This window comes from Gambusia affinis, linkage group LG08, assembly GCF_019740435.1.
Source record: "Gambusia affinis linkage group LG08, SWU_Gaff_1.0, whole genome shotgun sequence".
NCBI classification, from domain to species: domain Eukaryota; kingdom Metazoa; phylum Chordata; class Actinopteri; order Cyprinodontiformes; family Poeciliidae; genus Gambusia; species Gambusia affinis.
In genome coordinates, this window is record NC_057875.1 from 26,051,265 (window position 1) to 26,079,247 (window position 27,983).

The 27,983-nt window shown below is 39.8% G+C and overlaps 3 protein-coding genes across 6 annotated transcripts in view; all 3 read left to right on the forward strand.

Annotated features, from left to right (window-relative positions):
• Positions 1 to 417: 417 nt before the first annotated feature.
• znf143b (zinc finger protein 143b) lies at positions 418 to 13,313 on the forward strand. Of its 3 annotated transcripts, none has more exons than XM_044124936.1 (15): positions 418 to 460; positions 4,288 to 4,400; positions 4,570 to 4,758; positions 4,921 to 5,001; positions 6,032 to 6,228; positions 6,368 to 6,436; positions 6,520 to 6,636; positions 6,794 to 6,869; positions 7,089 to 7,214; positions 9,513 to 9,692; positions 9,781 to 10,008; positions 10,125 to 10,264; positions 10,422 to 10,574; positions 10,933 to 11,061; positions 12,921 to 13,313. In XM_044124936.1, the coding sequence occupies exons 2-15, from the start codon at positions 4,295 to 4,297 to the stop codon at positions 13,002 to 13,004; spliced, it is 1,875 nt and encodes a 624-aa protein (XP_043980871.1). In that variant the 5' UTR covers positions 418 to 460; positions 4,288 to 4,294; the 3' UTR covers positions 13,005 to 13,313. The 3 variants fall into 3 exon arrangements, with proteins under 3 accessions (XP_043980871.1, XP_043980872.1, XP_043980873.1); XM_044124937.1 differs by lacking the exon at positions 418 to 460 and adding an exon at positions 1,771 to 1,906; XM_044124938.1 differs by lacking the exon at positions 418 to 460 and adding an exon at positions 3,267 to 3,518.
• A 1,638-nt stretch (positions 13,314 to 14,951) lies between these two features.
• wee1 (WEE1 G2 checkpoint kinase) lies at positions 14,952 to 25,736 on the forward strand. Of its 2 annotated transcripts, XM_044124940.1 has the most exons (11): positions 14,967 to 15,290; positions 15,502 to 16,010; positions 16,442 to 16,656; positions 16,905 to 16,971; positions 19,522 to 19,694; positions 19,784 to 20,052; positions 20,938 to 21,027; positions 21,966 to 22,051; positions 22,143 to 22,313; positions 23,285 to 23,430; positions 24,655 to 25,736. In XM_044124940.1, exons 2-11 carry the CDS (start codon positions 15,522 to 15,524, stop codon positions 24,809 to 24,811), a joined length of 1,863 nt encoding a protein of 620 aa, XP_043980875.1. In that variant the 5' UTR covers positions 14,967 to 15,290; positions 15,502 to 15,521; the 3' UTR covers positions 24,812 to 25,736. The 2 variants fall into 2 exon arrangements, with proteins under 2 accessions (XP_043980874.1, XP_043980875.1); XM_044124939.1 differs by having other exon boundaries at positions 14,952 to 16,010.
• A 1,133-nt stretch (positions 25,737 to 26,869) lies between these two features.
• swap70b (switching B cell complex subunit SWAP70b) overlaps positions 26,870 to 27,983 on the forward strand; it is a 33,802-nt gene continuing 32,688 nt past the window's right edge. The window contains exon 1 of the mRNA XM_044124941.1: positions 26,870 to 27,136. Coding sequence (XP_043980876.1) covers positions 27,041 to 27,136 — 96 coding nt within the window. The 5' untranslated portion in view covers positions 26,870 to 27,040. The remainder of the gene's footprint in view (positions 27,137 to 27,983) is intronic.

Here is a 27,983-nt window from a genome sequence, read left to right on the forward strand (position 1 = left end):
GGATGTGGGAAGAAAATTTCAATCAAAATAGTAGACTGAAGACTTCTATAACAAGTTGAAGAATTAGAGATATTTTATTATGTTGCCACTGTTTTGCAAGAAATAGGCTTAAAGCAGGCCACGCGGCACGGGTGGGCATTGGGGGCATTGCCTGCCAACAGAATCAGCCGTGCCCCCCCTGGACTGGAAACTGTTTGTTGTTTTTACCTTAAAGTGGCCAACTCTCTGTGATTCCTATATATCAGTTTGATACAGTAGGGGTGTCCGCACCTCCCATATCTGTGCCTTCTGAATCTGTCCCCTTATTTTAGCAGTTAAAACTGTTTAATCGTTGTTAACACGTCGTGACCTGTTTGTCCGAGCTGCCTTTAAACGCAACATGAGCGCTACGACGCTCGCGCTGGGTTTACACCTGAATGGCAGTGAAGGAGACCTGCTGCTGCTGTGCAGAGCTACTCAGGTATGTGTTAGAATTATGGCAGCAAACCAGCAAAACGCAAAGAACTTTCCACAGTTCCCCCCCCCCCAAACTAACTGACTGAGTTGAGTAACTTTTTTTGTAAAAAAAAAAAAAAAAAAAAAAAAAAAAAAGTAGTTTTGGTTTAACCACAATTCTGGAACAAACATCCGGAAATCTGCAAAATTGCTGAAACACTGAGTACCTTTAAAGAATGGTACTCAGTAATTTCAGAATTGCTTTTGAAAAAATTAACAATGAGGCTTGACAAAATGCTTCGACTGTTGACTGTGTGTTCTGTGATTTTGTATTTTTGTGTTTTTATGATGCAAAGCACTTTGAAATGCCTTGTTGCTGAGATGTGCTAATCAAATAAAATTTGCTTTGATTTAACAAAAAAAAATGCACCAGAGAAACACACACCTACACTTTTTATTAAAGTGAGACTTCCTGTTTGTCCAGAAGCTTTGTTGTTCTCCTGTGCCTTTTGATCAAGAAGATGCAAAGAAAAATCACAAGGAAACACTGTAAGTACAGTCCCTACACAGAAACTTGGCCTTGGCCAAATTTTAGGCCTATTTTGAAGATGCCTTCTATTTCTAAAATGCAAAAGTTGGACTTTCTCAGGTCAAACCCTTTTTTGGTTTATGGTATTTCTTTGATTTTTTTTTCCTTTTTTTAAAAAATAAATTATCTATTATTTCCTTTCTTTAACAAGGTGAAACCCCATTGAGATCTAGATCTCATTTTCAAGAGGGACCTGGTCAGAAATCTACATCTTGGTCTATCTGATGATATTATTTCTAAATATTAAAACAAATGTTCTGCAAAAATACTACTTTTACTTGAAAAAAATGAAGTTGAGTACAGTTTATGGGTACTTTTGTGTTTGTACATGCAATGTATCGTTTCTTTATATTGCCTTGTTTCAAATCCATGGACATATTATTCCACTGAGTCTCTTTTCACTGCATTGCCCACATTCCCCCTTTTTTCCCACACCACCTTGTTTTCAACATGGATGCCGATAAACCTGCGCACACGTCCATGTTTATGCGACAAAAGCAGCATTTTAACTGCAGTTTGCGGCGCACCGTCGCTAGGAATCCACAGAGTTGGCTTTCCGTGATCTCGTTTGAAAGCTTAAATATTTATTTTCCGCGACGACCGGGCGTAGTGAAACTAGAAAGCTTGAGACAATACGAAAACCGGCGCGGAATGGCGCCTGCTAGGGGCCCGGGAGGCTGAATGATACTCCCGAGGCTGAGCGACGCCTTGTAAGACCAATAGGAATTTACTTCACAAACAGCTACCCAATCATATTCTTTGGTAGAAGAATGGGCGGGACAACAATAGGTCATACATGTTCCTGGTTTGTGAACGTCGCTGATCGTTTCCTGCACTGTTGCATGGTGGTCGAACAGGAGGAATTGTTGGAAATTTTCAGAGGTTAGTATATAAATTGGTTTTTACCCAGTGTGCATTATTCCCTCAGCCATCGCTGTTGCTAGTGGTACTGACAGGCTGTGGGGAGAGTCTGCAGGAATCGGGAGAAATACTTTGAAATGGAAAACCCGAATAGAATTGTAGCGACCAAAAATGCTTATATCATTAATTAGCTCATGGATTCCTGGGTCTTGTTTCCGTCTCTGTGGCTAGTTGGTTAAACTAGGCTGGAAGCTTATTAGAGAGAGAGCTAGCTTGGCTTTATCGTCCACACATTGTCCGTTTAGACATCACGAAATAGCTCAGAATAACAAAAGCGATCGTATCGACCACAGCTTTCAGGAAACATTTGCTCTCCGCCGCTAGAAAAAAGTCGTGTCAGCAGCGCTTGGCGTACTTAGCTGCGTCGTTAGCTCGGCAGTTAGCTAGTTAGCTTACCCCGTTTGACATATCGGTCCTGCGGGAGGAGCAGCGAAGTGTTTGAAGATTTAGTATTCGATCAACATGTCCCGAAGTAGACTCATTTTAACATTTTGCTTTGTATAACGTGTCTTTAAAAGGGGAAAATATTGCAAGTCATAGCTGTAGCTAACTAGCTGAAAGAGCTGTAAACCTACAAGCGCCAAAAACTCAACAGGGGATGACTAGCTGTTTATGTGGCCCCGTTAGGTTTCCTCCACTAGTCCAAGGTTCTGTTACTTATCGCAGCTACGTTTCCCATCGTTAGTTTCTCAAGAACCATTCCCTCCTCATTGCACCAAGGTGTCATTTTTCCCAGAATAAAAAACTTAAGCGAGCCCATGGCCATTTACGTTCTTGCTGTGTGATACAAAGCGTTGTCAAAAGTCTTCAGTGTTGGTAAAAGTTCATTAAATGCCAAACACTGTTGAGCAACGTTTGCTGAGTGGAAAATTTTAATTAAATAAAAAAATAGGAATAACATATTTCCTGAAATAGAAGTTCAATCATTTAATTTGTGAATAACAAATAAATACTGGTACTCCTTGAACTTAACATTTTGACACATAACATCCTCAGTCTGACTTATGAAATAGTCCAACATAAATTGCCCATATTAGAAGGAAAATATACTTCAGTTTTATTTTTTATTTTTTTTAAAGATCCTAAAAAGTGATGTATATTGGTTTTCAACCGTCTGTACTTTAATACCCCCAGGAATCTAATCCATACGTGTTTAATTTAAACACTAATACATTTAAACAAATACAGTTGTTTTGTGAAGGTCTTAGAGGTTTTATTAGAATTATGCGCCATGAAAAGCAATGTGCTAACTGGACGGGTAAAGGATAGAGGTTTTTCTTTTTTTTTTCTTTTTTTTTTTTTAAGACATTTATAACAGAAATAGGCAATAAAAAAGATTCAAGATTCCTTTTAATTGTTGTTGCCCAGGTGTACAGCAAAATGTTCATTGCACTAGCTTAAAAGAAGAAAAAAAAATCAAAAACGGCTCTCATAAGATCTTAGAAAATACAATCTGAAGTCAGAAATATCACATGCAATTCCATCTCACAGCCTATATTTTAATATGCCAACATTTAGTGAATCAATAAGCAGCTGGCTCAGGTCAACTATATGGTGGAACATCAGGTCTGACGTAAGATTTTTTATTTTTACTTTTAATTACGAGATAATATTACCAGAATAAAGTTGTAACATTTGTAAAATGACAATTTTATGAGAACTCCATCACAAAAAAAAATAAAATGAGGAATGTTGAGGCTCTTGTGAAGTTATCAGTTTCACAGATAAGTTAATGCTTCAAATTTGAACATGTCAGCATCAAATAAATACCAGCAGCAGGACTGTGAAACAACTGAGCAAATGACTAAATCTATTTCAAGGAAAGATCTTGATAACTCTGAGCTTTTTTTATTAGAACAAAATTTTTTTTCATAATTTTAAGACATTTTTAAGGTAAAATTGCGTCCTCATTTTGCTAATATTTTGACTTTGTTCTCGTAATTAAACAAAACCTCTCATAGCCTGGCCCTGATACTCAACTCAGAAGGAATGATTGAAGCAAAAGCCACTTTTTGAAAATATTCTTCTGTAATTTTTAATGTCTTCTTATTAGAGAAGAAAGTGAGGTAAAAAAAATAAAAATTCAGGAGATCTTATTCAGGAGTGATGTTGCCCAACCCTACAGTGTCCTTAAACTCTGCAGATGAATATGTCTGAATTGCTTCCGACTCATACGGCAAACTTTTAGTTTTATATTTCACGATCTCAATATTGCTGACATCTGATAGACTGAGGTTTTAAAGACGGCTCATTTGCTCAGATTTCTGGGGGAGTTTCAGTGCTCGTGTTTGCTGACTTGTGAGCACCGGGGGTCAAGTCGTCTCCGTCTGTCGCCCCACCAGCTGCAGCATGCTCTTGGCCCAAATCAACCGGGACTCCCAGGGAATGTCCGAGTTTCATGATGCAGACGGGCAGCCAGTCACGCTCTGTCTGACGGAGGCTGTGACGGTGGCAGGTGAGTTCCCACACTGGTTGTAAGTTGATGCTTGTACCATAAACTGCTTGAATAACAGTAAAAAATAAATAAAAAAACACTGAAAACATTTCCAGAAGCTATAAGAACAGACGTCCATTTACGTCTGAGAAGACAAAGACGACTCTTAACTTTCAAACTAACTTCCCAGATGGTGATCAGATGGAGAACATGGACACAGTGAGCCTGCAGGCTGTCACTCTTGCAGATGGTTCCACTGCGTATATTCAGCATGAGTCCAAAGCGTCCTTCTCTGATGGACAGATCATGGACGGTCAGGTGATCCAGCTGGAGGACGGCTCAGCTGCCTACGTCCACCATGTGTCCATGCCTAAAGCAGGTACAGTATAAATCCTGACTTCTGCTTAGATGGTTCTCCACTGTGCTTTATTATATGATGTTGTTGTTTTGGTGTGCAGTAGACATTTAGTAGTGTGTCTGCTGAGCAACAATGGAATCTCTAAAATGGTGGAAGTGACGGTTGTCTAAATGTGTTCTGCAGGAGGAGAGAGTTTACAGCTCGAAGACGGCCAGGCTGTCCAGTTAGAAGATGGAACAACTGCCTACATTCACACTCCCAAAGGTAAACGCTGCTCTTTGTGTGGACTGCAGTAGAAAGCTTGAAAAACAGCAGTTTTCTTCCTGGGATGAGTTGTAGCTAAAGTGTTCAGTCATCTGGTATCTTAGAACCAGGGTTTCTACTCTGATGGGGAAAGAGTTAGTCTCATCTTTTTCAAAAGTTCTTAAACAACCTGAACTGATTCCAAGATATTTTGTTGTTGTACGGTGGTTGGCACACCTCCGCTAACGTGCTAATAGTGGAGCTAATTTGTTATGTAGCGCCTAAGCCCTTTTCCTAACTTTAAAACTGTTTAGTTCAGTTAGCTTACCCTAAATTAATTTTTCTAAAAAATTTCTCAGGCGTCCAAATACTGTGTTGGTATAGCACTTTAGCATCAGCTTCTGATAAATACCGTGTTGGCAGTGCTAGCTTCCTCTAAGTACTGTGTTGGTGTAGCATTGTAGAATTAGCTTCCACTAAATACCGTGTTGGTATAATGTTTTAGCGTTAGCTTCCTCTAAATACTGTTAGTATAGCGTTTTAGTATTAGCTTCTGCTAAATAGAATAGAATAGAATTCAACTTTATTGTCATTGCACTGTCACAAGTACAAGCAACGAAATGTAGTTTGCATCTATCCAGAAGTGCTATACAGGATATAAATATTTGTTAACAGGTGTACAAGACTAAATATAAATATAAATATGGGAGCTATATGCACAGATTATACAGATACCTTTTTTGGTATAGCATTGTAGAGTTAGCTTCCTCTAAATACTGTGTTAGTATGGTGTTTTAGCATTAGCTTCTGCTAAATACCGTATTGGTGAGCTACTTCATCATTAACTTGATTAAATACTATGTTGGTGTTGCTCTTTAACATTATCTTCTGCTATGGTCTTTTGCTTTAGCATTCAGCCGTTCAGCTAACGTTAATAATTAATGCTTAAGGGTTAGCACAGCTAACTTTTTAGTTCGTGGTGCCCAGTACTGGAAAACTGGGTCCTCATTGGGCTACCGTCTATCCTACCCTGCCTCCCGTCTCTGTGTAGAAACGTACGACCAGAGCGGCTTGCAGGAGGTCCAGCTGGAGGATGGAAGCACCGCCTACATCCAGCACACGGTGCACATGCCTCAGCCCAACACCATCCTGGCCATCCAGGCTGACGGCACCATCGCAGACCTGCAGGCTGACGCCGCGGCCATCGACCCAGAAACCATCAGTGTGCTGGAACACTACGGCACCAAGGTGACAGACTGTTTCATGCTAGTGCTGTGGCTGCAGTTGACCCAACTCTGCATTGTTTCCTTCCGTTAAATTTCTATGCGTTCATGTATTTAAAGAAAAAGCATGAAATATATGTTAATGTCCTGTTTTCCTCCTTTAGGTGGAGAACGTGGAAAACCCCTTGGGGTCGTTTGGCAGAGTGGAAGCAGACAGCGGTATCCACATGAGGGTAAAGTAACTTTGTGTTTTTCTTTCTGTTCACCTCTTGGTTGACATTTGATTTCCATTCTGATTTGTGCGTCACGTCTTCAGATTGTGCTGCAGGGTCAAGACAGCAGGCAACCAAGAGTGACAAACGTTGGAGAAAAATCTTTCCGCTGCGAATACGAAGGCTGTGGAAAGCTCTACACCACTGCCCACCATCTCAAGGTTCGCTTCGCAAATTAATTAATTTTAGTACGAATAAACTCTTCTCGCTTCTAGATGTTCTAATTTTAAAAGGCTGTATTCTTGCAGCATGTTGTGGAAAAATGCACGTGTCTGTCAGCCGTTTTGTATTAAAGAGTTTTGTGTCGACTTCCTGCAGGTACACGAGCGCTCGCACACTGGCGATAAACCTTACGTCTGCGAATATCGGGGCTGTGGAAAGAAGTTTGCGACAGGTGGCTGATTGAATTTCATTACGTTTTTAAAAATTATTGGTTTATTTTATATTTATTTTTTAATTTATCAATGCTCGTTTTAGTTTTATGTCTTGGAAGTTGCTATTGGAATATGAACTAAGCAATTGTAAAAAGAGTGTTTTTCAGCTGTTGCAAACAGACGAAGAGATCACCAGGGGAAATAAAGCCTCCCTAACTGTCTGTCTGTGGAAATTGAAGGTTACGGACTGAAGAGTCACTCGCGGACGCATACAGGGGAAAAGCCGTACAGATGTCAGGAGATGAACTGCTGCAAGTCCTTTAAAACCTCCGGAGACCTTCAGAAACACACACGGACTCACACAGGTACAGAATCAGAATCTCATAGAACAAGAATAATAATAAATCTTATTTTAATAGAATTTATGTCATTTTCTGATCTCTGGTTGTTGAAATGTTTGACCTGCCAACACAAAATTTTGTTCCATCTGAAATATTTGTGTCAGGCCTTCTTTCAGTGACCTGTCAGTAATTATTTAACTTCAAAGTGGAGGCAACATAAAACAGCTTTAATATAGGGTTTTACTATTTTAAAATAAGTGTAAAAATAGAGAAAATGTAGCTCATGTTTAAAGTTTTAGCATAAAATATGATCAGTTAAGTCTACTAGCATGGAGCACCAGTCATCTTACTAAAAATGGGTCAAAGTCGGCAGATGCTCGTCAGTGCAAGCTCGGCGTCTTTCTGTTGCTGCAGTAAAATCACTTCAGACGGATCCAGTAGAATATAATCAACTGAGCCTGATGTATTTTGTTCAAACCACTGAAGGAAACGGCAGGAAAAACCTCTGAAGAAGACGCTGAGATCGGCTTCCTTCTTCATGAAATGTAAACTAAAATGCAGTGGCGTCAGATTTTAGCAGTTGTAGGATTTCTGTTTTGGCTTTGGTAAAACGCCGCAAGTCATTTCTCCTCCCCCCAGTGCTAGACACAAGGGTTTGTTTAGGTTGGATTTACCCAGAATGCCCTGCGCTGCAGTCCGATTTGCTTCAACCGAACTGAGACCAAGGTTTGTAGCTGGACCAGATTTCACAGCGCCCCAGACAAACGAACCAGAGTTCGACTGAAGCGGACTAAACAGGGCTGGTGTGAACATTTAGCCATCAGCTCCAACATGGCAGGTCACTTTGTCCTTACGCATCACACAAGACCATGTTAGCATTCAGATAATGTCGCTGGGTTTGCTGAATCAAAGGGACTCGCAGCTGTGAGTCCCTCTGTTTCAGCATGCTCCTTTAAATACAAGGACAGTCATTGTTCCCAGTCCTCAGCAAGTTATCTGTGTCAGATTCGGCCGATCAACACTGATGCTGAAGGGTGACGGGATCCCTCTACCATCACCGTGCTGCGGCCGCCATCTTTGCTTTGTAACATCTCACCAGACGAATAGTGGAGGGTTGAGACTGCAAGTGGATCAGTCAGAGTCCGAATCTTTCAGGTGTGAAAAGGACTTGTACGTCACGGGACGAAACTGTAATCTGGAAGGAACTTTTGAGTTTTCTTCGGTCTGTGACTGTATCTTTTTTATTAGTTTCCAGCTGGCTGAACAGCGCTCAAGGACATTTGGACGAGGTCAAAATCTACTTCAGATTCGCTTAGTTTCCTTTGGAGGGAATTAAATTAGCTTCTGATAACTGATGCTTCTGCCTTCCAGGCTTCACAACAAAGAATCCTTTCAGAGGCGTGTGTGTGATACGAACCATCACATTTTACCCCGAACTGACAGCCTCTGGTCATACATAACGGCTTTTTTTTGTGTGTGTTAAATAACAAGACCAGAAAAGACTGGATGGAACAGCATGAGGGGTTGTGTTAATGTTCCACAGCATGCTGGAGGGAAGAACACATGGCTTCTGTGATGAACCCGATGCCTCTGTGCTGCAGGGATCCCTTCACAAAGTTATACTTTAAAAAATAAACTGCAGCGACTTCGCCTAATAAGAGAGAACAAAGTTAGGGTTAATTTTCAAAGTCAAATTTTCACCATGCTACTCGCTCTTTTATAAGTGCCACCTTCAGACTGAATATTTATTTAAAAAGCAAAATGTTTAACTTAATTTGAAACGAAGTATTTTGTTAAGTTAGTAAAGTAAATATTTAGTTTCAAGCAGCATATTTACATCAAAGCTAGTTTATAAACTAAATATTTACTTAGCAAGCTAAATGTTTATCTTCCTAACTAAGTACCTAGCTTGGTAGCTAAATATTTATTTGCATAATACTTAAATACTTTGAAATTAAATATTTAGCTCACAAACTAAATATTTGGCTTACTGGCTAAACATTTAATTTGAAACTGTGACATTTATAAATGAATGAACACTCTGGTGAAGATGTATTTTGAAAACTGAACCCTGTTATTTATTCTTCTTTTACAACAGACTAAGTAACTGTTAGTTTTATACAAATGGCACCACATAATCTGTGGCCATTTTGAAATAGTAAAAGCTTTTAGCAGCCAGAAATGTTTTTACTAATAAAAGCTCTTTTTAAGTTTCTGCTTACTTCAAGGCTTCATTCTTCCAGGTGTAGAAGCTTTTCATACAGAACAGAGATGTAACTCGTCACGTAACAGTTATCTCTTTCTTCTTCTGTGGTTTTTCAGGGGAGAAGCCCTTCAAGTGCCCAGTGGAAGGCTGCGGCCGCTCCTTCACCACGTCCAACATCCGCAAAGTTCACATCCGGACGCACACGGGGGAGCGGCCGTACTACTGCTCCGAGCCCAGCTGCGGCCGCTCCTTCGCCAGCGCCACCAATTACAAGAACCACATGAGGATCCATACAGGTGTGCGTCCACACGGCCACACCCACACAGGTGCACCTGTGTGGGCGATCTAAAACATTCCCGCTGACTGTCTCGCCTTGTTCTCCAGGAGAGAAGCCGTACGTTTGCACAGTGCCCGGGTGTGAAAAGCGTTTCACCGAATACTCCAGCCTGTACAAACACCATGTGGTTCACACGCCCTGCAAGCCCTACAACTGCAACCACTGCGGCAAGACCTACAAGCAGATCTCCACGCTCGCCATGCACAAACGCACCACGCACAACGACTCCGAGCCCATCGAGGAGGAGCAGGAGGCCTACTTTGAGCCACCGGCAGGTCCGCATCACCGTCTCGACGGCTGCACCGTTCCTTTTATTTGATTTATTTATTTCATTTTTTGGTTTTTTTAGTCATCAGCGGTAGAAATTAATCCGCCAACTGACTTGTTTCAGACGCCATCGACGACCCAAACGTGAGCTACACGCCGGCCGTGGTGGACACGGACGACTCAGAACCGATCCCAGTGGACTCCTCGGACATGTCCGGTCAGCCGCAGGTCGCCTTGGTAACGCAGGAAGATGGAACGCAACAGGTACGCTGTTGGATTTGGATTGAGTTATTTGCCAAAGCAATAAAGGAGTAAAAAAATCCAAGGGGAAGTGAATACTTTTCACAGTACCAGTAAAAGGTTTAAGCGACTCTTCATCTGTGTTGAAATCAGTCGATTTCTGTCTTTTGCTTCATATCAGGTCAGCATCTCTGAAGCAGACCTGCAAGCTATGGGTGGCACAATCACCATGGTAACCCAAGAAGGCACCACCATAACCATCCCAGCACATGAACTGGCGACACAAGGCGCACACTCGGTTACCATGGTGGCAACTGACGGTTCGGACGAACAGGTAAACGAAAATGAAGGCTCCAGCGTTATGACGTCTGTTTGTTTTTCTGATTTTCTTCTTTATAAGTCACCTGAAACTGATTCACATTTTTCAGTGGCTGAACTCTTTACTTTTAAACATCTCTTCAATAAATAACAGGAGAAGTTAGTGTCAGGTCAGTTTTCCATCTTTGACTTCTTTAAAAAAAAATTTTTGAACAATTCACATTCACAACTGTGGCCATAATGTGGGAAACAAACAAACAAAACCAAAAAGGAGTTCCAGGTGCTGCTATGCGTAACATGTATGCTAGCAGTGTTTACTGTAGAAATAAAACACTAGCTGCTGCATCGGTAAAGTGTGTTTTTGTCGCCCTCAGGTGGCCATCATGACACCTGACATGGCGTCGTTCCAAACCGTGGAGGAAGCAAACTACAGCCAAGACCAAGAGGATCTCCATCCGGTCACGTTACTGGCCACGCCCAATGGCACTCACATCGCCGTTCAGGTTGGTAGACCAGTACTAGTCCAGACAACTAACCGGGTAATAAACTAGACAAATATGCACTTCTGAACACTTAACAACTAGAAGATATAAAAACCAGTTACAACCAAAAGCATTAATAAAACGGATTATGATGCGTCTGTAAAGGAAAGTTTTCTTAAAAAATATTAATCAACAGAATGGGAATCATCATTATTTGCCAGATATAAACTCGATGTGTCCATGTTTGTCCTGTTAGAAATGCCAGATTGTGTTAGCATCAACAGCAGCCTAAAAAAAAGTTTGTTTATATAAAAAAAAATATATATGTGCAATATAGCAACGAAAGTCAATCTGGAAACAAATCTTTCCAACAATTTTAAATATATACATAAAAAAAGTGTTTTAATAACTCAACTGTTTTTGGTTTGTCCTGATATAAAGTACTGAGACACAGATGGATTTCTAGAAACAAAAGATCACACGGTTTCTTTTTTTTTTATCTTTCTACACACATAAAAATTAAAATATTTTGCAACAACTACTGCATGACATAATTAACTTCAGGTCTCCACCCCTAGTGATTGAGGAAGACACAAAATGTCATATTTTGTTTGCGCGATAGTTTCTGAAAATGTGGAGCGTTTAGTTTCCCTACAGCGAGGCTGCAGAAACATCCCGGGTATTTAGGGACGTCCTGGAGATTGTGACAAAGTCGAGGAAACATTCCAGCACTTCAGTGATAATTGTGACAACAGCGTGGCGCTTTGACTGCAGTGACCATTGCTGAGTTTGTCCAAATTTGCCACTTTCTGGTCACATTCAAACCGGTCGCAGAGGCTGGAGAGACGCTCCCAGTCTGAAAAAGAAAACCAAAACAAAAAAAAGACAGTCAGATTCAACCCAACACAGAGCTCAAAAGAGGTCAAAGTTCACATTTCTTTATGGATTTTGTGACTACTTCTGCAGATCTTCTGTTAGTCTTGCAACGTAAACCTTCTTTTCAGATTTCACCTCATTAAATATTTACTGCAAGTTTCCAGCAGGAGGCGTGACCTCACTGCTGCCCCCCCATGTGGATGGACTCTGTTTCTTATCAAAGAGAATTAAACACAAATATGAACAGTAAGAAGTAGACATCCAGGAAATGACTCGAGTAAAACAGTTTTTGGTAACCAGGCGACTTGCGTATGAAGTACCCGATCAAAACATCAGTCATTTAATATTTAAAAATTACGTCGTCAGACGGACCAAAATCTGAAGTTCTGTGGACATTTTCTGGTATTTTAAGGACCAAATTGAAAATAATTTGTACAAATAGCATCATTACTAAAACAGCAAAACAAAATCAGGCAGAAGATAAATGTTTCAAAATCAATTTCTTTAAATATACACCTTTAACACAATCAGCAGGTGTGTGTCTGTCTGGTGTACGTCTGGATAAAGCTGCCATGTTCTTCTTTCTGTGAAATTGTTCACAGTGTGTTCAGAAATTTTACTCAGATGAGAGTAGCAATACTTCATTATACAATTACTCAAGTAAACAGCAGTAAGGCGACTCCTTAAAGTCCTTTTACCCCCCCTAAAAAGTTACTCAAGTAAATGTAATGAGTTACCTTTGGTTATGGCAGCTTGATTAGATCAAAGCAGGCAGGTCTGATGACTTGTTTTCTTTTGAAAAACTTTTGTCTTTAATTAACACCTTGTTCCCTTTGGGGTATGCTAATTACAACCAGCTTCCTTTTGTCTGCTTGTTTCGTCACGTGACCTCACTCTACAGCGGAGTAAAAGATGCATCTTTAGGAGCGATTGGTTAAAGGGCTTTTTAATTAAAGCGAGTGACTTATTCCTTCTTTTTTTTTTTCTTCTTGTTCCTCTCGTAGCTGAGCGATCAGCCTTCTCTGGAAGAAGCCATTAGAATAGCCTCCAGGATACAGCAAGGAGAAACCCCCGGCCTGGACGACTGATTGGCTGACGACTCCGCATGGACAATGAATGAAGATCAAGACCATTTCAAATGGACTATATGTATCTATATATAGATATGTATTTGGGAGAAATCATGTCTTCCCCATATTTTTTTTTTTTTTTCACAACTTGACTCGGCTTTTACGTGTAAATAGGATTTTGATAACCGAAGCTGCGTTATGCTATTTTGTCTCTCTTACGGAAAAAAAAATTTAAGAGGAAATTAATGCTTTCTAATGTTGCTGAATGCACGGTGCAATGTACAGAAAATGCTATTTCTAAAATAAATACATAAAAATGAAAGATTATGTGGATATGATTGGCTTTTACTTCTGCCTTAGAAGTTATGCAACAAACTGTAAAAAGGTGTCTGACCAAATAGAGATTTAAAAAGCTGTGGATACAAACAAAGGATAAAAGGACAAACTTGCTTCACAGCACCTGAGAAGAGGGTGTGTGTGTGGGTGTGGGTGTGGTGTTTGCGACACAACCAGGTGATTCACTTTGTAAATTTTCCGTCGCAATCCTCTCCACCATGTTGACAGGCTCCAGCTTAAAGTTGTTCACCACATGAACTCATGTTAAGTTGTAAACATTGCTTTTCCGTGGTGAAAAGCAATATTCACCATAGTGGTGATTCTATTTGCACAAAAGTTTGAAACAAAACTGTGCGTTCTATTTAAGTTTAAAACAGAAAAATGACACTTTCTACAGCTAAAACCAATGTATTTTATTAGATTATAACACTTTCTAATCAATAGGACTCCCCTTATCGATGGCTAATAGTTTATAGTTACCAATTTGTCTATAAATACTCTATAAATCATCAATAACTGTTTATTATGCATTAATTGATGCTAAGAAGGATACGCTAAAGAAAATTACATCGACAAACGCTTATTGTGATTATGAGGTAGTCTATAAACACCAGTATTTATAGTCTATACAATATATAAGTGGGCAAATTTGATAAATTATGATTTATAGTGTTCAGAGATGAATTAATAACATGTCTATAAACTACTTATTAGCCATCTTTAAGGGGAGACTTACTGTAAAGGGGTCATGCTAAATTATTAACGTATTACACAATTTAGCTGTTTTGCTTGTATAACAGGCTGATACTACTGCTGGAGTACCAGACACGTCGCCCTTAGCTTGATTTGAAAGCAGGTTCACCTTACTGGGCTTAGGAGGTGCTACCTCTAGCTTCCAGTTTGACCCCCTGCAAAATGTTCACAACTACAAATATATCTAAAGTGCTACAGTGTGCAGCATCAGGTGTGGGAGGGGCAGCAAGCACTTTATCCAAGATCCAAACATTCAGAAAGTGCATCTGCACTCATCTTGTAAAACACATTTTCAATCATAAGAATAATATAATTGTTAGAGGGAAAAAAAAAACCCCGAAAAACTCTTGGTACCGCTCTCAAATGGTGTCAGAATCACATGTTTTAAGGGGCCTAAAAATGCAATAAACACATAAAGTTACACGAAGAAATGTAATTTGCATGGCATAATTTTATTCTCACTTAACTTTAAAATTTTTCTATTCTAATGCAGTCTAATATATAAATAAATAAAAAATGCTGGTTTAAGTTTTGGGTTTGGTTAGCTATAAACCAAGATTTGTGAGCCATGCATTGATGTAGCATGTTGATCTTGTCAAAGTGTGCATAGAATGTTTAAAGACAAGTAATGTTTAATTATACCTGCGAAAATTGTATAAACTGTTGATTTGTTAAATTTTGCTGTATGTAAAAACAATTTCCTGTACAATTTTTGGTGATAGAACACTTTTTTTCGCCTTCACATCCATCCATCTTTTTTTTTCCTCACCCGTCTGTTCTTTGTATTGGGTTGTAATAATGCACGCATTGTCACTGTGACTCATGACTTCTGTCTGCTAAAGGCACACAAGCCTTCGCGCCACATTCTTTCACCGCAGGGGACTACCAGAGGGACGACGTAGCCCGTCCGAAAACTACACTGGAACGCCCATCTTTCAAAATTCAACGTGGAGCGGTGATTGGCTATTCGGCGACACGTGATCAACGGTCGCGGGAAGTTCTTTGCCACGCGCTTCATGGGAAGAGCTCAGTTTTCGACTCGCTCAAACTTTTGTAAACATTGCTAAGGTTTCTATTCCGGAAAGACGCGTTTCTGTGTCGGCCAGTCATCAAGGAGAGTCTGACGGATTATCGAAGGAGAAGAAGGATTGTTTCTATTTTTCTTTTTTTTTATCATTCATTACTACGGAGGACGTTGCTACTCGACTCAAGCAAGTACGAGGCCATTTTCCCAGTTTTTACTGGCGTGTCGGACTTTAAAAGTATAGCATTTTTTGTAAAGTTGAACTGCTAAAAGTAGTTTTCATGAGCTTAATACCATTTAAAAGGTAAATTAAAGCTAACTCGTTTTTGAGGAAGCTGCCACTTCGGTGGGAGCACCAACCGCGTGTTTTTTTCTCTCTCCCCTCCCTCTTCTTTGACGAAGCCGGGGTTTAAATCCTCGAAATGTCGAGCTACAGTCGCCATCGACTCGGAACGCTTTCCCCCAAATCCCGACCGATTCGCCAGAAACTGCAGTTCACGTCCAGCGACGGAGAAGACGATTCTATCGAGGATGTCAACAACAGCACCGGGGGAGAGTCCGGCTTCACGGAAATAGACTCCCCGACGCCGGTGCGACGGGGCGCCGCGGACAAGCTACAAGAGGGCGGCAGCAGCCCCCTGAACACCTCCGGCGGAGACGACGACGTGGAGCTGTGGGACGAGGAAAGCTTTGATTCCCCGTCCCTGCTGCAGTCCCCCAGCAGCGTTATTTTCGCCAACTGTTCGCCGTCGCCGAAGAAAGTGTCGCGGATGTACGGAGGGTCGCCGGAGCGGAGCTACATCCAGGACGACGGGGAGGGCTCCAGCTCTCCGATACCGGACTGCCCCGACACACCTCCGCATAAAACCTTCAGAAAACTCCGGCTCTTCGACACACCACATACACCAAAGGTTAGAATTAGCCGACTTTTTTCTTTTGATTTTAATTTAAAAATGCGTAAGATGAACAATATCTAATTTCTGCTCTTTAAGTAAAGGAATAAACAAATTAATTATTTTATGTTATTATTTTCACAATCCGAACCTGGTCAGTAGATGCACATTATTTTTTTAAACATCTGGTTTTATCTGCAGGATCCGTTACTGACCCACTGACCCACTTACTCTACATCTCTACCTGTTGCATAATTTATTGCTTTCAGCCAGCGCCACGATTGGATGTTTTTTTTAATACCCAGACTTGTATTGGTGTTGATGAGAACGCAGACTTTAAATATTTTTGACACATGTTTATTTGACTTTTTATTTAATGTTTTCCCCACGAATCTGGATGTCATTCATTCATTTGTGATTTTATTTATTTATTTTTTATTTTTTTGCAGAGTTTGCTGTCCAGAGCCAGGAGCTCCGTCCCGGGATCCTCCAGCAGGAGAGTTGCTCTCTTCAAGAATGCTGAGTCTCCACGAAAGTCCTTCATAGACAGCGGCAGGAAACAGCAGATCCCGCTGGTCAACTTTAACCCTTTCACTCCCGACTCCCTGCTAATCCAGTCCGCCACACAGCACAGAAACAACAGAAAGCGAGCGCACTGGAATGAGTAAGTTAAGGTTTTGGAAGTTGATTTCCATCTGTAGTAGAAGATCTTCAGACCTATAGAGGAAAGCTGGTTCAGGCCTCTTTTTTGTTATTCTTTAACATAATTATGTTAAAGTTGTTGGTTAGGTCGAGGGGGAGTTACCCGATAACAAGGACCTCGTGGATTAAAGTTGATCTCCATGTGCTTGTGTAGCTCTCAGTGCTGCCCCCTGCTGGACAGGACGCTAACAAACAACTTTGTTGTTGCAGTTCTTGTGGAGAAGACATGGAGGCCAGTGACGTCGAAGGGGAAGATGAAATCCTGCCGCCATCAAAGGTGGAATTTTAATCTTTTAATTTCGTCAGATTTTTATCTATTTATTTTTAGGATGTGTTGATAATAATTTATTCGAACCAGGGAATAAGTTCAAATTTAACCTGACATTCAAAGGTGTTTTCCTAATGCAGAAGAAAATGCTTTTAAATATATTCTAGTGACTTGAATTGCAAATATGCTAGTATGCTGTTTCTGTGCAGTCTGTAGATGTATGGAATTAGATCAGAATGTTTCCCAAGCCTGAATAACCTGAATAATAATGCATGAATTTTAGCCCTTATAAAAGCTATGGTGTCCGTGCATCTTTAAAAAGTTGCACTGACTTTTTAAATAAGGCCTTGTTATTTAAAATCAAGGCATTAAAAAGTCTTAATTTCACTGAAGGGAAATGGTTGACCTCAAACACGTTCACCACAGGTCTTTAAAGCATCACCATTTAATCTCATATTTTATGTAGTTTCCTTGTTCTCCCAGGACTTTACTGTTACCAAAGCTTTGAGTCTTTTATTGCGTTCTGTGACTTGAGGCGGTTGCGGCTACCGGTGGCTAGCTGCTAACATACCCATCAGGGGTAAAGCTAGCTAGCTTATTTGTGTCAATAGTGAATGAGTGCAAAGCTATCTGCAGTTGGCCTGACAATGTTTGTATTAGCCATTGGCAAATTTCTGTTGCTAACCTACATCACTTGTGATTTTCCTTTTGTACATTTCTGTCACAATACAAGCTTTAAATTCACTTCATATTGGTCTTAAAAAAGTCTTAAATCTGAGTTGATGAAGCCTGCAGAGACCCAGGTTTTCCTTATCGTGTTATTACTTCCTTCAGTTTTTCTGGTCATTCCTCTTTCTCGTCCTTGAATCTGACCACCTTTCAGTCTCCTTAATTTAATTTGTTCTTATTAGGCCTGTCGCGATAAATGATAAATCAATTAATCGTACGATAAATTAAAACTATCGACGTCATTTAAATTATCACCTTTATCGTCTCTTCCAGCCTTTTTCTCTTTCTGTTGATGATACTAAATGAAAAAAGGCTCAACTCCGCTGTTCTCCACTGACCCTCCCTTCCTCATTTTCTTAGTTTAATGTCCAGTTCACACGACACCATCTTAGAGCTGTCGGCCCATTTTCAAAACCTGAGAGATCACACAGAGAGAGCACACATTAGCCGACAGAAATCCTAGGTATAACGGTTTTATCGGGTTCCATCGTGCCGTGTGGTTTCCAACAATGGGCACAAAATAATGGCTACAAGTCCAGTTAACTCATTTTAAAACCAGGCATTAATCAATGCTTTACTACAATCTACCTGCAGTGCATGTGGCTCTAGTGTCAGCGTAACGTCCTGACTGAATGAAAATCATTAGAACCGATTTATGTCACGTTAACGAAGAACAGCTGAAAAGTTACCGGGTTCATCAACGTAGCGATTTTGCTCCAACTCCTCCCCTCCTCATTTCTATGTTCTTTGAACAAAATGTTTTATAAACATTAATATTGTTTCCACATATCATCTCCATGTCAGCTGTTTGGGATTCCCCTCTGTAATTTACCCTCAGAAAGTACCAAGAATCCACGCTTTCTGATTACCTGTCACATTCAACAGGGGAAAACCCCTGATTTAGATTAGAGGGGCCACAACATCTACCTAACACACCACACACTAGAGCAGTGTTTCTCAATTCCAGTCCTCACGCCCCCCTGCCCTGCATGTTTTAGGTTACCTGGATTGAATATGTGGGTGATTAATGGGCTTCTGCCGCACTTGATGGTCATGCAATCATTTGAATCAGCTGCTCTGGAGTAAAACATGCAGAGCTGGGGGCCTGAGGACTGGAATTGAGAAGCGCTGACCTACAGGATGATCACAAGAGACAATCTTAGAACACCAAAGTTCTAAGATTGTCTTAAGGGGAAAATGTAGGTGTGAACTAACCTGTAGTGTGAACTATTGCATCAGATAGTCGATGTGCCCATCTTCTCTATTTAAATCTAATGATTACTGAAGGGCAATGTGGTACACAGACTTCATAATCTGCACTCTTTTGGTTGAATCCAGTATTTATTTACACTTTGGTGTTTTTATTCAAGTACATTTTTGTTAATGGAGACTGAGAATCCATTTTATTTTTGTTTTTGATTGTTTTGTTTATCAGCTGCAGTGTTAAGTGTTCTTCTGAAAATAAAGTGTATCTATCTTTGGCAGGAAATTGCATGCATTATTATGTCATTTCCATTAAATCAGTGTACAAAACAATACTATCGTGTTTCGCAATAGTTTTTGAGACAATTAATCATTCAGCAAAATTTGCTATTGTGACAGACCTAGTTCTCATTTGTTTAACCTGTGAGAAATATGGAACTTTAAACATGCCAATCATCCAGGAGCCCAGCGGGTAGAATGATGTAACAAGCTGTACTGTACCTGGTGTTTGTATTGCCAGTTCATATGCAAATGCCCTGGAACTGTTTGCTTTTTGTGTGAATGCTAAGTAGATCTGTGCGTGTTTGATGTGTTGCGCCTTGCTGAAACATGCCGTTCTCTCTGCAGAGGATCACCATGATGGAGAGCAACATGATGTCCCGCTATGCCTCGGAGTTCCTGGAGCTGGAGAAAATCGGCTCGGGGGAGTTTGGCGCCGTGTTCAAGTGCGTGAAAAGGCTGGATGGCTGCATCTACGCTATTAAGAGGTCCAAAAAACCTCTGGCAGGATCGGTAGATGAGTAAGTTGAGCATAAGCGGAAGTGTGCTGAGCGATGTGCTTTCTGATTTAAAAAAAAAAACAAAAAACTTTTTTTCTCTTCCCTCACAGACAGAATGCGCTGCGGGAGGTTTACGCCCACGCCGTGCTGGGCCAGCACCCCCACGTGGTGCGCTACTACTCGGCCTGGGCCGAGGACGACCACATGCTGATCCAGAACGAGTACTGCAACGGCGGCACCCTGTCCGACGTCATCGCCGACAACTACAGGCGGCTCAGCTACCTGTCGGAGCTGGAGCTGAAGGATCTGCTGCTGCAGGTTTCTCGGGGACTCAAGTACATCCACTCCATGTCTCTGGTGCACATGGACATCAAGCCCAGTGAGTCCAACCGCGACGCTCAGCCGACACGTCCTAGATGGAGACGCACCGGTCCAATATCTGTATCGGTGCCAGTATTGAAAAAAAGATTTTATGTCAGATATCGGTGATAATGCACCTGATCCATAAGTGCAGATCTGTTCAGTTTAATTATATGCTTTATTTATCCTACATTATATTTAGAATAACTAATTGCACTTTTTGAACCATTTGAAAGAAGATTTGATGCAGTTAACAATTTCTCTGTTTAAAACAGGTCTGTAGCAATAAATCAATTAATCCCATCATAAATTAAAACAAACTCAATAACTTAAATTTGATTGATTTATCATTTTTCTCTCTGTTTCTACCAAACACTGGATGATGAAAGTCTTCAGTTTGGTGTTTTGGTCTCAACTATGTCTTCCTTTTGAAGAACGGTTTTGTTTACAGATTTCATAATTCATGTTGTTGTTTTGTTCCTTTATTTTTGGCTATTTAAAATGTCTTCCAGTTGCTGTTATTTAAAGGTTCATTATGTATCATTGTGCCATGACCGTTATGCTACTTGGAAGTGGTCTCAAAGCAACAAGACTATTGTTTATCGCAATAACTTGTGGGACAATTTATAGCCCTGCAAAATTTATTGTTATAGACCTAATTTTAATTTTAAACACATGTCTGTTAAAAAAAAAAAAAAATCGGGGAAAAAAAAACTTTTTTTAGTGGTTTTTCAGACATCGGTACTGGAAGTGAAAAAAGTGGGTCAGTGCATCCCAAGTTTTACTTAACACAGTTTTTTTTTTTTTTTTGTTTTTTTGGTTCTAATTTGCTTAAAAAATTCACTGTAACTTGTGGACGACAGGATCTCGTTGCTGATAATTGATGTTTCCCTCTGTGTTCCAGGCAACATCTTCATTTCCCTTAAATCCGTAGCGAGCTGTGACGAATCCGACGAGGACGACGGACTCACCACCAGCGTCGTCTACAAAATCGGTGAGCTGCTCAGTGTTTGCCCCAGTCGACTAAATCTTCTTTGTAATATTCAGGGTTTTCCAGAAATTCTTAAAAATGCGTGAATTTCAATTAAATGTTTTCAAGTTCTTTATATTCTGCAATAAAGAAATCATAATGAATATAATTTAATAATAAAGATATATCTTTATACTTTGCAATAAAGCTGTAATAAACTTTTAGGAGAAAAGACTCCTTACAGAAAGTAAAGTGATGTATTTATTTTAAGTTTGATTATTTAATTTAACACAAACTGATTTGTTTAGTGTGATGAGTATTCATTGTTCATCTGCTTGATTAAAATAAAGGTCATATAGTTTGTTAGTTATTGAAATCGAAAATTTTTGTTGAATTTGTATTTTATTCTCAGACCACTCAGGTGTGGAGGGTGTGTGTGAGAAGATTTTCAAAACGTTTTGTTATATTTTATCTTACTTTGCTCCCTATATGTATATATATGTATATATATATATATATATATATATATATATATATATATATATATATATAACTTTATTTATATATTTTTTCCTCAAAAGTAAAATGAGAAAAGTTTGAAAACCTACCTTGAAAGTGCCTGAAATTTACTGTAAGGAAAATAACTTGTGGGACAATTTATAGCCCTGCAAAATTTATATTGATAGACTTAATTTTAATTTTAAACACGTCTGTTAAAATAATATGGAAGAAGAAACTTTTCCAGTTGTTTTTCAGACATCAGTACTGGAAGTGAGAAAAGTGGCTCAGTTCATCCCTAGTCTTAACACTGTGTTGTTGTTTTTTTTGTTTTTCTAATTTGCTTTAAAAAATTCACTGTAGCTTGTGGACGACAGGATGTCGTTGCTGATGATTGGCGTGATTATCAATTATCAGTGTACAAACCCTGAATATTCAGCTTTTCTTTTTTTCATTTCTTTCAGGCGATCTTGGTCATGTGACCCGGGTGAACAATCCACACGTGGAGGAAGGGGACAGCAGATATCTGGCCAACGAAGTTCTGCAAGAGGTATTTATTCTGACTTGGAGACATAAATAAAAAAAGGTTCTCTGATTTTCCAGGCGGTCCATGTTTCAACCTGCTCTGTGTTTCTCTGCAGGAGTACAGTAACTTAACGAAGGCGGACGTCTTTGCTCTGGCCCTGACGGTGGTCAGCGCCTCGGGAGCCGAGCCTTTACCCACCAACGGGGAAAAGTGGCATGAAATCAGACGGGGCAAATTACCCTCCATCCCACAAGTGCTTTCTATAGAGTTCCTTAGTTTACTCAAGGTAGCCAGCAGCATCAGTCTGGGATTTTTCTCATGTATCCAAATGCATCTATCAAAATGTTGTACCTAATTTGTTTATTTTGCTTATTACTTTATTTTTTAATATTGTTTTGTTTAGCCTTCCCAACATAGGCACCCTGGTTTAATTTTTATTTTTCAAATGAGGATAAATGATTTGTTTGTTTTGTTTTTTTTGATGATTTTTTTTACAAGCAGCAGTCTCAATGTCTTCATCCTAGAAAATGTCATTTCTTACCAAAATTCAGAGAAATCTAAAAGGCTGCGAAAATATCCCAATCCAGCATATTCTTTGTAAACATGTTAAAAATATTAGAACTTTTTAAATAAATTGAACGCATTCTAATTCTACAGCGGCGAATTAAGGCAATTGTAGATAGAAAAATGAATTTCTGCCAGAAAAGTTGACATTTTCTAGAAATAACATGGAAATTTCTGCGTTTCAAACATTTATAAATTTTCCAGAGTTCTCAGATAAATCTCAAAATTTGAGGGTTTTTTTTTTTTTGTTTGTTTGTTTTTTTCAAGCAAATTTTTGAGTTTTCAAACTCTTTTTCTTTCTAGAAAACATTTGAGATTATCTAAAAATCGTCAAGTTTTTTTGCCCAAAATATTCTTTTTCCTTTTTAAATCAACATCGTCCCTAATACTCTGTTATAGCACTGAGCCTTCCTGTTGCTTGCTGAGAACTTGCCTCTCTCTCAGCCTGAATGAACTGTATTCGTGTCTCAAGTCCTGAAGTCTTCTGCAGCTTCTGCTCTGGGTTTTCTGGCTAAAAGTTCAGCCACGTCTTCATGATGATACTCTTGGTTTTTTTTGCTTTTTCCAAACAATTAAAAACAGCATATTATGCAGACGTTTTTATTTAGCTGTTGCACATTATTATAAATTTTCTTTGTAAATACAGAGGAGTAATTTTCCTAATTGTGTATCGTTTGTTTTGTTTTTTTCCAGCTGATGATCCATCCAGACCCAACCAAACGACCGTCGGCCTCTGACCTCATCAAACACCCGGTGCTGCTGACGGCTGCCAGGATGAGCGCCGACCAGCTCCGAGTGGAGCTCAACGCTGAGAAGTTTAAGAACGCTCTGCTGCAGAAGTAAGTGCAGCGCCAGGAACAGCAGCTGCAGCTGCAGCATCAGCTGTTTCCAGGAAGAACGAGTTCAGTTCGTCACCGTCTGGAAACGCCACGCTTTCCCGTTTCAAACCAAATCTTCCATTTAAAGTTGGATCATGTTGTTTTTTTATTTAACAGATGTTTGTAGTGCTTTAAAAATGCTTATCACATATTGATAGCAGATTATCGAGTCTGGGCCGCAACTGTTATTATAGTGATCGATTATTTTGGATTAATTGTCTAAAATTTGTTCCACATTTTATCATAGCCATTTTATCCACGATATTGAAAATGCCTTTAAATATCAGAATAAACAAATAATTCAATTCTGTTTTTAAATAAGAAAATGCATTTTTATGTCTGCAATGCAACAACGTAACATTTCTTTAGTGAACGGGATTATTTGTAGAAAAAACCAACACATCTAACATCAACATGTGAAAGTTTTTTTTTTAGGATTAACCAATTTAATATGTGCAGCAAAAGGAGCTTAATAGAAATTTTATTTCTTTACAGAATTTAAAGGAGGTGAATCTAGAACTGACATTTGGAGTTCTAGTATACTATATTTAGACTAAGATATATATTTTCTTTCATTATCTTAAATTAAAAATGATTTTTTTTTTTGTTCAGTTTTAGCTCAGTTACTACTCTGAGGATGTTGTTCCTTCATCGGTTGGCCTTTTTATGAGCCAGTTGCTCCAGTTAACGATTAATCACTACTTACTACATTAGTTGACGATTGTTTCAATTCGATGAATCGTTTCAGCCCAATGTTTGATACAGTTGAAAGCCAAAATGAAAGATGAATTAAAGAGATTTCAAGTGCATATGTGCAAAAATAGTAAAACTTCTGTGCTGCTGTCTTTTGAAAATAAAAGCAGGTTAGCAACCCGTATTTAAAAAATTTGAAATAATCTCAAACGATCAGATTAAGAAAATAAAATGCATAATTTAAACTTTTTTTTTGTTTTTGCTTCAAAAAAAACTTGCAGCTGTGGAGCAATTTTTCTTCTGATTTTTGACTATATGTAGCATTCTTTCAGTGATTTTTATTTTTTGGTGTCTCACAAAGAAGAACTTTCAAACCATAGGCATAATCTGATGCAGAATTGACCAAATTAAATGAAAACGAACCCACCCCACCCCACTTCCTGTTGCTCTCGAGTTCAAACTTGTAACCCTTCTCCTCTGCGTCTTCTTCAGGGAGCTGAAGAAAGCCCAGCAGGCCAGAGCGGTGGCCGAAGAGAAGGTGCTGTCCACTGACCGGATCCTGACCCGCTCCACGCTCCAGTCCAACCCCAGAACTTCCAGACTCATCGGGAAGAAGATGAACCGGTCGGTCAGCCTCACCATCTACTGACCTGAAACCCAAAGGCTCATGGACCTTCTTAAGGAGTAGAAGCGGTCTGGTTTTTGGAGAAGCATCGCCCCGGCCCCCCTGTCCGTTATTGTTGGGATCTTCTGCCCGATCCGAGCTGTGGACTGTTGCTACACCGAACTGGAAGTTCTCTCAAACTCTGGTGTAGTTCAGCCCCGTTTCTGGTGGACCTTCTTTTTCTCCCTCCTATTTTGGGGGCTGAGGGGAGAAACTCTGTGTTTCCTTAAAGGTAGTTGCTTTACCTTTCACTCTCAGTCATTCCTTAAGTTTGCCAAGACGTCAAGCTCTCTGCCAGGTTGCCCGGACGACGGCAGAGCCCGTCGGCGACGCGTCGCTCCCTTCGGAGTGAATGTACTTCCCTTTAGCCGTGCGCACCTTACTGCCTGATGTTCTGGGAGCCGACCATGTCTGTTTGGAAAGGAGCACTTTGCAGGGCGACATGTGGTACTACAGCTTACCACAGCGTTTTATGGAAGAAAACGTATCTTGCTGCTATTGATGTTGTGTATGTGTCGGGGCTTCTACTCAAAGTTTGGACTGTTCTAGGGATTGTTGGCTCTTATTCCACCATTTCACCCCCTTCCCGTTTCAGTTTGGATGGATTTTTGGATCATGTGATCTGAAGACTTTGTTCTGTTTTAAATTATAGAAACCAGTAACCGGACTCGTTATTTGAGAGGTTTTGGACGGATCCACTCTTTGGTTTTAGTTTCCCTGGTGATCTGTGCTTCCAGCCCTTCTGTAGCATTAGAACAATCATCGTCCTGTCCTGCCATCGGCTTCCCAAAGCTCATACTCTGAATGTCGAAAGGATTACTCCTCTTCATGTTCTTGTAACCCCTAACACACAAAGCGTTTGTTGCTGTAACATGTACATATGTTCTGTAATAAATTCTCATGAAAAATCTTTCTGTTAAATTGTGGCGATTGCATTTTTTCCAAGTTCAAAAATAACATACAAGAGAAAGAAGTCTTAATTAGAAACCATTTTCTTTGGTCCTAGCAAAATGTAGAGCATCAGTGAACATCAGACTTTGACTGGGCCATTCAAACATGTGAATATGAACGTCAGGTCTCTAAAAAATAAGAAATGTACTCTGGTCCAAAATTTTGTCATGCAGTGAAACAATGGAAAGTTGAAAGCACTAACAGACAAACATTTGATAGTAAATGAAAATGTGAAAATAAAAGAAGGTTCTGAGTTTAAAACCATCATGAGATTTGCATTTTCTCTCTGTATGTGTTGCTTCTCTCTCAGTACTTTGTATTTATACATGTATATATTTATATATAATGATAAAATAAAAACCGAGTTCCATACTTTTAATTGAAATAAATTATATTTTTTATGATGTGTAATAAATTGAGAAGCGCCTTATGGCTACACTATGCTGTACACCGACACTTGATGACTGTGGACGAAATTTCAAAACAAATGTCTAAAACAAACGAACGGGTAAGTTCTTCTTTTGATATATTTAACATTCTCTTGTATAATGAAGGTTTTTTTTGTGAAGTTTCAGACGTAATGTATTAATTTAAATTGGAACAACTCAACTGAAAAAGATGCCAAGCGCGGAAATTTGTATGTTAGCATGCTAAACTAAGTAATTTTTTTCTGCAGGCAGAACAAAATAGTAATAATAAAAAAAACTATAGGACGTTATTTGAAGTCATATTTTGAGTTTAAATGTATGCTAATTCAAGAACATCCATTAAAAATTTAAATTTTGCATTTTTATGTTGAAATTTGAGACTTTTTAGCCAGCTGCTAGCGTACTTGTTTGTCAATATAAAACGAGCCTTGGCTTGAACAGTTGAATTCTTTTTATTCCCTCCATGAAAGTTTGACGTCTTTCAACCCTCATGGTTAATTTTACTTGGGGAAAAAAATCTCCCATTCATGCCTCTAACTTTGCCATGCTGTCACTTTATCCCCTGTTTTGCAGTGACAGCTTATAATAATACCAACATCCACCCCCTCATATTAGCCTCCTCCTGACGTGCGTGGCCCTCTCGCTGAGCGGTGCTGCAGCTCTTCGCTCCCGTCCTTCATCATCATCATCATGCCAGACACTGCGCGTCATGTGACCCGCCCTCTCGGCGTCCAGAGGAGACAGCGCACACAGACTGCTCCAGTGCGAAGAGACACACTCAGAGAGGACAGGAATAAGAAGTAAAAAACAAAAAGATAAACACTCTTCTGGCATCATGACGTTGCGGGACGAGCTTTTAAAGTCTATATGGCACGCGTTCACAGCTCTGGATGTGGACAAAAGCGGGAAAGTCTCCAAATCTCAGCTCAAAGTAAGTTTAACAAGTCGCACCAATTTACTTTTAAAAAAAAAATATATAAATATTTTTATTGAGTTTTGAAGTGCTGCCAGTCAGTGCTTCTCCCCACTTCTGGTATGTTTGCCTTGTTTTTAATGCCGTCCGCGTCTCTTCCTCCTCCCCGAGAACACAGGGCGCCTCTGTTAGACTGCAGCAGCAGCGGAGGCGCACCTGGTAACGATGGGGCCCAAATCCAACCCTTAAAACGAGTGTCCGTGGGAAAATAATCACATCTCGCGACGGAAAACGCTACTTTGTCGGTTTCAATTTGTCTCCATTCATATATTCTAGTTGAGAGACCCACAACACAAGTTATAGGGACTATACGTTTTCTGCAACAAAATCTATTCTCCAGTGTCAGAGACGTGAGCGTGCAGCTGAGGGCCAGCCAAGCATTGTTCAGCAACAATAAAGGTCAACATAGAGGTCAGCTGACTGGGTTTCTGATGAGAGGGAGAAAAACCCCCAAAGTTTGGCCAAGTCAGAGTTGTTTCATGTCTTGTGTAACATGTGAAACTGTCATTACTTGAGTCAAATTGGTCAAACCGCAGTTGCTTCAGCTTTACTAACTGCACTGATGTTCTGTCTGAGTCCCCACAACCATATTAAAGTCTGTGGTTGAAAGTGATTCCAACAGGGCCGGCCCAAGCCTTTATGGGGCCCTAATTTATTTTTTGTTGTTGTTTTGGGGGTTCGGGAGGGGAGCTCCCGCATACCAACATGTCAACACCAGATGCTTTATCATTTCTCAGCTACTCTATGTAGCACACCTACCGTCATTAGCATTATATATATATATATATATATATATATATATATA